Source organism: Pinus tabuliformis, chromosome 9, assembly GCF_031772625.1.
Source record: "Pinus tabuliformis cultivar Carrire ecotype Pingquan chromosome 9, CPIR1, whole genome shotgun sequence".
Classification (NCBI taxonomy): Eukaryota; Viridiplantae; Streptophyta; class Pinopsida; order Pinales; family Pinaceae; genus Pinus; species Pinus tabuliformis.
Window position 1 is genome coordinate 207,509,785 of NC_142307.1, and position 9,232 is coordinate 207,519,016.

The 9,232-nt window shown below is 34.9% G+C and overlaps 1 protein-coding gene across 1 annotated transcript; it reads right to left on the reverse strand.

Moving 5' to 3' along the window:
* Positions 1-7,317: 7,317 nt before the first annotated feature.
* LOC149147872 (putative UPF0481 protein At3g02645) lies at positions 7,318-8,580 on the reverse strand. Its single transcript, XM_089441987.1, has one exon. The coding sequence runs from the start codon at positions 8,578-8,580 to the stop codon at positions 7,318-7,320; it is 1,263 nt and encodes a 420-aa protein (XP_089298113.1).
* Between the last annotated feature and the right edge of the window lie 652 nt (positions 8,581-9,232).

Here is a 9,232-nt window from a genome sequence, read left to right on the forward strand (position 1 = left end):
TAAGTAATAAAATAGGATTAGAAATCACATCTACACTGAAATCAATGTATATAGTTCTAGAAATGAAAGAGGATTAGATATCAACATCTACACTCAAACCAATGCATCTAATTCAAGAAATCAGGATTGCAAATTAACATCTTTATTTCAATCAATTTATTTGATGCAAGAAAACAAATAGAATTAGAAAGCAACATCTACATAGAAATCAATAAATCTAGTGCAAAAAATTAAATAGGATTAGAACTCAAAATATACGCTGAAATCAATGCATCTAGTGCAAGAAACCTTCTTCCCTTTCTCTCCCCCTGCATCTATATCTATATCTCCCCCTATCTCTCTTTCTTTGTCTCTATATCTAACCCCCCCAAAAACACACACAATCTCTCTTCATATCTATCTATCTCTCCCTCCATCCCTCTCTCTATCTCTCTCATCTTCCCTCTCTCCCACTTCCATCCATATTTCTATCTTCCTCTTTCTCTCCTTCATTGTCTCTCCATATCTCCTTGTGGACATGTTGAAGAATGTAAATAGTGTCAATCTTCATAACTGTATTTGATTAATGATTAAATGTATTTGTCAGAAGGAAGAAAAGGAAATTTATTTTGAAGCATGTGTTTCATGCTATTTTATTTATTTTCTAGGTCTAAAGCCTCCATTGTAGGCTTCTAGGGTTTATGTCATGATTCCTAGTCCTTCTCATCATATAGTAGAGGCTTCTTGGTCTTTGTTTATTAAGAAATGAATTTATTTTGATGTAAATAGAGTCAAATAAGCCTCCTCCACAGAGTTGCCCTCAAAGAGGATAAGTTGGCCTCATTTGGATCATTTTACAACTGATAAGGATTATATATTGGAAGCTACATGACCTGATTTGGAACACAAGACAAGCAAGTTCAATCTATCGTAGCTGGAGAAAAAAAGGAAGAGTGAAATACCTAAGGAGAAGGAGAAAATCCTAACAAAGAAGAAGGAGACTTTTGTCAAGTAAGAAGAAGCCAATTTTTTCTTTTTTCTACCACACGTGTCATTTTCTGAGTTGTTGTAGGAGGGATAAAATTTCAGATCTGCAATAGGGCCAAAATTATGGAAGAGGAGGGGTAAAATTCTATGTCGTAGTTGGGTTAAAGTTGTTTGACTAGAAGAGACTATCAATTTTTTGTTAATAATCTTAGAACGCTGACTTGGTTGAGTGAGGGAAGTCTTTTGGTCTAGTCTAAGGTATTAAATTATCTCAACTTGATTTGAATCTACTGGTGGAAGAGTTTGACTGGGCTTTCCCCTTCATAGGGGGTTTTAGCCTCATTTGAGTACCTGTATCTAGTGTAATTGATATTTATGGTTTTTATATGATTATTTCTTAATGAGAAGAAGATAAAATAATAACTTAAGGAAAGTTAAAAATATATAGTAATATCACAAGTAATTGTCAACATAAGAAATAATTTATGCCTTTTTTATTTTCTACAAAACATACACATTGTTTCTCCATATATATCCATATCTCCTTCCCTCTCCCTATCCATCTCTCTTCCTGTTCTCCCTCTCTTGCTCCCCTTCTATCTCTCTTCTTGCCTACTCTCCTCTCTCCATCTCCCTAGTTACTCCCTCTCACTTTCTCTCAACCTATCTATCTTTGTCTTTCTTCTTACCTCCATCTCTCTCCCCCTCCAAATCCATCTCTCTCTCTCACTCCCTCTTTCCTCTCACTCTTCCTTCATCTCTCTTACTCTACCACCTATGTCTGTCTCTCCCCCTCATCTCTCTCTATCTCTCTCTCTCTCTCTCTCTCTTCATCATTCAATTATGTCATTATATCTCTCCCTTTCTCATCCTACCCGCCCCTTCTCTTCATCTATCCTTCTTTGTTTTTCTATCTCACCCCCAAACATACACACTCTTCCTCCATCTCTCCCTTGTCACTCCCTCTCTCTCTCTCCACCTTTCTCTCCCTATGTATTTCTTCTTCCCTCCCTATATTTTCCTCCAACTCCACGTCTCTCTCCCTCTCTTTCTCCTCCACTCTCTCCTCGTCTCCCGATCACCATATTTGTGTCTCCCTCTTCTCTCTCTTACTCTTATCTCCCTCTCTCTTTCCTCTCCTTCTCTCTTTCTTCGCTCCTCTTCTCTCCCCCTCACTTTATCTCCATCTCTTCCTTGTCACTCCCTTTATGTCTCCACCTCTATAACTTTCGGTCTTTGTTCTTTCCTCCCATATATATTTGGAGGTAATATACATCCTAATATATTAATATGTATTATAATATAATTTTTTTTTATATTATGTCAAAGTTGATATTATATCAATTGAAAATTATTAAATTTAATAATATTAAAATTAAAATAGAATTATATTGAATTTTTAATATTAATATCATATTTAATAATAATAATAATAATAATAATAATAATAATAATAGTAATAATTATTTAATATTAGATCTAATGAGGTTTTTATATGACATGATAATAGAAATTAGAATAAAATTACATCAAATTAATATGACAACTTTTATTACAACTTTGACTTACTTGTCTTTAAAAGTTTTAATATATCCATAAAAAATAGTTTTTCCTTTTAAAGGTTGATCTTATAATATAGATTTAATTAAAAGAAATTATAAAAAAATTTAGAGCCATTTTATATATAACTTAAAGGAGTTTTTATTCTTTTTGTTAAATTAACCTTTTTCTTTTGATTTAAGAAACAATATTGACTTTGATAAAGAGTAAAGATGTTTAAAATTTTACACAATCTAGAATTTTAATGTGCTAAAAACTTTTGTGGAAGGTAAATTTATGATCCATTCAAATTCAAGGTATATGATAAGGTATATTTTGAGCATGGACAAACATACTTACAAATTGTCCCCATACTAGGCCGTAGAATGCACCTCTCGGTGCAATAACATAATTTTTTTCTAATGAACTATTCATAACCTAGATCTAGTTGAATTTTTATTTTCAGTAAACTAATATCATATCGACTTGTTTAAATTATTAATGGATTAAATTTTATATCTTTCATGATTCTAATTCTATGGAATTCACATAAGGATCCTATCTTGAAAATATTATTTTTACAAAGGCTCGATTGAACTTAGTAGCTCGATTGAGTCTCTAGTTAACCACGTAAATGGCTTGATCAATGGTTTCTTAAACCATGTTCAATCTAATTGAATTTAAAATTGAAGTGCTTGATTGATATTATTATGTCCTAAAAACCATAATTTTAGCACCTCTTATACATATTTCTGTGTAACACCATTTTCTACCCTAGCGGACTTAGGGAAAAAATTGTCCTTTAAGTGGTGACGTTGATCATGTTGGATTCATGAAGGAATCCTCTATCCAATGGCATATGAGTTTGAAATTTTCAAATTCATATAATATTTTTCATCTAATTTCTTTTAAACATAATGCTTGAAATTGTTTTTGAGAGTTTCAAAGAGGCTAAATAAAAAATCAATAACATAAAATATACACAACCAAAAAATTTCAAAAGAGTACTCTTGGATTTTCAATTTATTTAAATAGTTGAAAAAAATCTTACATGAACTCATGTTTCTACAAATCGCAATTGAAAAATTACTTAGCCAACATCGAAAAATAATAAAAAAAAAACTTTTGGTATGAAAACTTAGTTCTCTCTGTGTAAAAAAACTTTTGGTATGAAAACTTAGTTCTCTCTGTGTAGATCATGCTCATATATATATATATATATATATATATATATATATATATATATTACACATTTTAGACTAAGGTATGTTATGCGAACACATGCATGCTTCTTAACATGCACAAAAATTTGCAAGGACAAACATCTCATTTAATGGAAAATTGACATATTATCCAATACTAAAATATTTTACAAAAAATATTATTAAGAACAAAACATAATTCCCACAAATTTTCCATTTACTCTGAATCAAAATTCACAATGCTTATATAAATTTTGAGGGCTTCAAGACGATAAAAGAGTAAAATTTTGACATGTAACCCATCTTGGTGCATTCATCCGTGGGGAATACGGAAATTGTGAGAGGAATAGAAAGAGGGATACATGAGGGGGGGAAGAGGGGGGAATTGGAAAAGGGGTACACAGAAAGGGGGGATTAACGAAATAAAGAAAGAGAGAAAGAGAGAAGGAGAGGGAGAATATAAAGAGAAATGAGAAAAGAAGAAAGAGAGGGGAGTGAATATAGAAATGGAGAGGAAGATAGAGTGAGGGATAGGGAGAGGTAAAGGGATAGAAATAAATAAATAAAGGAGTAAATAAAGATGGGCCTTCTGGAAGGCGTAAGAGAGAGGGAGGGGTAGGAGGAAAACATAGGAAGAGTGAGAGAGAGAATGGGATAGCGAAAGAGAGAGGGAGTACATGTGTGGTAGAGAGATAGAGAGAGGATTAGGGAAGGAGAGAAAGGAGGATATAGGAGGGATACATAAGAGGAGAGAGAGAGGAAAATAGATAAGGGGAGATAGAAATGTAGGTAGAGGGAGTGGGAAGTACGTAGAGATGTGTGGAGGGATAGAGGGACAGATGGTGAGATAGAGAGAAAAATAGAGGGATTTAGAGAGAGTGTGTGTGTAAAATAGAGGGGGAGAGAGATTGTGTGTGTGAGACAAGGAAAGGAAGAGAGGGAGGGGTAATAGAAAAAGGGAGAGAGAGAGAGATAGAAAGAAGGAGAGACAGGGGGAATTATAAATTGTGAGAGAGGCTTAAGGAATAAGAGAGTGAGAGAGAGAGAGAGAGAGAGAGGGAGGGAGGGAGGGAGAGAGAGAGAGAGAGTGTGTGTGTGAGAGAGAGAGAGAGAGAGGGTGGTGTAAGGAAATGGGGAGAGAGATAGTAACGACGAAAACATGAGGTGGAGAGATATAAAGGGATAAGGAAAGGGTCTAAGAGAGGGGCGAGGACTAGAGAGAGGGAGAGAGGGAAAACGAGTATATTGAAAGGGGGCAGAAAAAGAGTATAGAGAAAGGAGGGAGAAAAAGAGTGATAGGGAAAGGAAAAGATATAGAGGGGTGGGGAATAGGGGAGGCATAAAATATGATATGGAAATAATTAGGGATGGGGGGGAGAGGCTTAGTGGGCAAAGAGAGAGTAAGAGAGAGAGAGAGAGAGGGTTAGGGAAGGGGTAGCTGGGAGAAAGAGAGAGTGACGGATAGTGAGAATTGGGAGGGATGGTGAGAGAAAGAGTGAGTGATGGAGAGAAAAACATGTGTATATTATTGTGGTAGATGTTTGTTATTGAAACATGTGCACATTATAAATGCACACATGCTAGGTTAATGTGCACACATTATAAAATTAAAAAATTAATTGCTAGCTTCACCATTTTCCATTACATGGTGGTAAAGGTGGCCACTTTAGTTTTAAGTTCATATTTACAAACCCCTTGTTCCACATATAGACAAAATAGCCGGACCATGCATATTTTTTCACCATAGATATAGAAAAGTGGGTGTGTCTATATAAAAATTATCAAAAAATAACTTTTCATAAAATCTATTTGTTATTTACAATGATGCAAATTTGCTTCGAAAGACTCACATACCAAATTTGAGCCTAATGCTAAAATATACATTATGTTTTATAGAAAAATAACATACTAATATCATGAAAGCAAATTTTTTTTTAACTATACAAATTTACCATAGATTAAAGTTATATATTTAAAAAGACAATTCCATTATATATATGTCATCTCGTTGCACCATGTCTTAAAAATATGTGTAAATATCTCTAATAATTCTTCTTAGTAATAACATTTATAATTTTCAGAAGGCCCTAATAAATTTAATGTACAATATTTATCTTATCATATTTAATGAAAATGCATGCTTACATTCCTCTCTCCTTTTGGAAAACAATGAGTAATCTATTTAATGGAAATGTATACTCACATTCATCTTTTTAGAAAAGAAAAAATGTTCTACCTTTAAATATAATTTTGTATATTTGTTATTACATTAGAAAATAAAAAACTAAAATCAAAATTTCAATATATAAATAAAAAAATACCAGAAAACTAAAATCAAAATTTCAATATATAAATAAAAAATTTGCATTAAAATTTCAATAAATAAATTAAAAAATACCGGATGTAATTATGGATAATGTTAAAGATATAATATAGGGGTGTTTTGGTAAAGTGAAAGGTTATTTCCATCCAAAAAAATAAAAAATAAAATTGAAAATCAGTATGTAGTGGGTTGCAAGTGCTTCATGATTAGAAAACAACGTAACACTCTCACATGTCTAATAATCCAAGAACTTAGCTACTCTTGCCGAGAAGCCCATGAAAAGGCAATCACATGGTAAGATGCCACCCATGCGTACAGAGAAAATCGGCTACATATATGAAATCTATTAGGAGGTTACGTAGAAAATCTAGTTTTTTGTATTAGATCTACAGTTATAGGTAAGAGTCCATGTTAAATGATAAAAATGCAAGTGTTGAGTGGGTCATGTTAAATGATAAAAATGCAAGTGTTGAGTGGATCCCAAAACAGCTCGCAATGGACATATTTCTCCCTGGAACCATTTAGTCAAAGGCAAAGAAAAATGTGAAGAAGAATCTTCACCTTCCGTATCGCGTCATTTGTGTGAAGCAATACCTTGTGGGTTTGTCATTGTTTTGAAAAGGCTGACTTCGCTATTTCACTTCTCGTCTTCAAATTGACAGACACGTTATGAAGATGAAAAATACAACAATAGATATATGCATATTCTATGTAGACACAAGGTTCTCAATCCTACCCAGCAGGATTGCGGGTGGCTCCCAAATCAATCCACAGCCAACAGAGAATGAACAAGCAAAATTAATGGAAGTGGCAGTTCTACAGGATTCTCTATACTTTCGAATACAAACAGGTGGCGAGATTTCTCTGCGTACCTCTACTGTTTTGCTCAGTTTCTGCAACGATAGACAGAGCAGTACGCCTGCAAGCATGTGACGATCAAAAGTATCACCGCAGCTACCAGCGACAGGAACTTCCACGAGGCAAATATATAGTCATTCATAAACTTCACCACGGTAACTTTCCGTTTTCCACGATAACATCTCTTTAAATCACGTACAACTTTGTCTAAATATCCAACATTTATGACACTAGCGCAGTGACCCAACCTGTTCCATAGGTTCGCAACCTCTCTGTCACTCAGGAGACCGTTACAAATAATTCCGCTCTCTCTCAACAATTTCACATCTTTTATTCCGTCAATCATGCCGTTCATGAAATCTGTATATTCTCTGAAAACAAGCGCACCAGGCGCTGCAGAAGCTTCAAATGCAATCAGATTTCTCAGGATTACTCTGTGTTGGTGTCGAACTTTAGCTTTGGGAGATAAAGAATGGAAGCTTTCTTATCAAATAGTATTGTGGTGAGATCGCCATCCGTTGGAGAGAATGTGACTCCGGCAAGGTACAATTCGGCCACAGATGGAATAGCCAATTCCTTACGCGAGGGCGGTATGATTTGAGAGGATGGTTCTTTCGCAGTTGTGCTTGCACACTTAAACACACTCAGATGAAGAAGTGTGGCTAACTCCATCAGACACTGCCGAACGGGTCCAGCGTTTATAGTTAAAAGAGCTTTCCATAGCAATTTGAAGACTTCTGTAACGGTTGACATGTCCGCTGGATCACTCTCATCGCCATCTTCATCGGTTGGAATTGGAGTAACTGTTGAAATGTCTGCCGGATAGGGAGCATCTGGCTTTCCATAGTTGGAAAGAGGGCTGGCGATAGCGGAGTACAGAACCTCCAGCAGGTGGCCTCTCTCGTTTATATGGAGAAATGAATTCTCAGGTACCTTGAAGACGAAAGGTGATAATTCTTGGTAAACCAGCTTTAGCAGGATTGACAGCCTCTCCTCTGCCTTGGCTTTAGAACCCAACTGCAACTCCAAAAGCATTTTCATTAGAAAGAGTGGCAATTGATTTTCGAGCATCATCAAATCTCTTAAAATGTAGTTATCCGCCGCACCATGGCAAGTAGGACATAAGGCTCGTTCCAGATTCTTGACGTCATCATGGGAGCTTTGGTCAAGGTATCTGACATAAAACTGCAGACACTGGAGAAGGAAGACGGCGTCCAGAGCCATGATCCACCCCAAGGTTTCTTCATTATAATCGATGAAATTGTGATAGCAGCTCCGGATTTGCCGGTGGTATTTTTTAAACTCATCTACAACGACCAGCTGAAAGTTGCCTACTCCATTAATTGTTTTGTGAAATCTATAGGCAGCTGCCAATTTGTGGCGATCCATGTCATATTTCTCAGATTTCCCGTGATGATATGGGCCAATGGAAACTGACTGCGGAATGTAAGCTTCAGGCTTCTCAAACAATAACTCTCTTGACACATTAAACACCGACACCGACGCACATAATTCCTTCTCCTTCTCCTGTTCTTCTAGTTCATTGAGGCGTTCCTTAATTTGAATAACCCAACTATCGCCATGGATCTTCATTTGAGTAACCGAACTATCGCCATGGATCTTCATTTGAGTCACCCAACTATCGCCATGGATCTTCACTTGAACCGCGTCCGCGTTGGTGTTGCTTGCCATGTTCTGATATTAGAGAAAACAACGCACACAAATGTTTTGATATTGGAGGAAAGAACCCACACAAATGTTCCGAAATATATCTATGAGTTCAGTGACTGTGCAGCATTATATGGAGTAGTTCATTTGGCGAAGGCAGTGGTCCTGTTCTGTAATGTACGTTATGGAATCATGGATCGATGACATATCATAGAATCATGGATGAAATAATCAAATTAGAATTTGAAGTACAAAGTGTCACTCACTGGTGAAATTCTATTATACTGGCTTATTGTAATCATTTTGATATCTGTTAAAATAATATATATCAGAACTATTTAGGAATCAAATTATTAGAACAGAAAAAATATTTTAGTGCTAGTTATAAATTTATATTAAAATAACTTTTAAAAATAAAAAATATATTTATTAATTTTTGAAGATTTATATTTATATAAAAAATATTTATAGTTTTGATAATGTTTATTATAAATTGGGCTAGAGTATATTTTAAAATTGTAAAGTTTGTTTTATAGGGATCACCACAAGGTTATTTAAGTGCTGTTGTTTTCTTTGAATAAAGGTGATGTTGTGGTTTTTTTTTAATAAAGGTGATGAGTCAGCCTTCTAAAGAGTCAGCTTTTTGATGTTATTCTAGGTGGACTGCTTTTCCTTG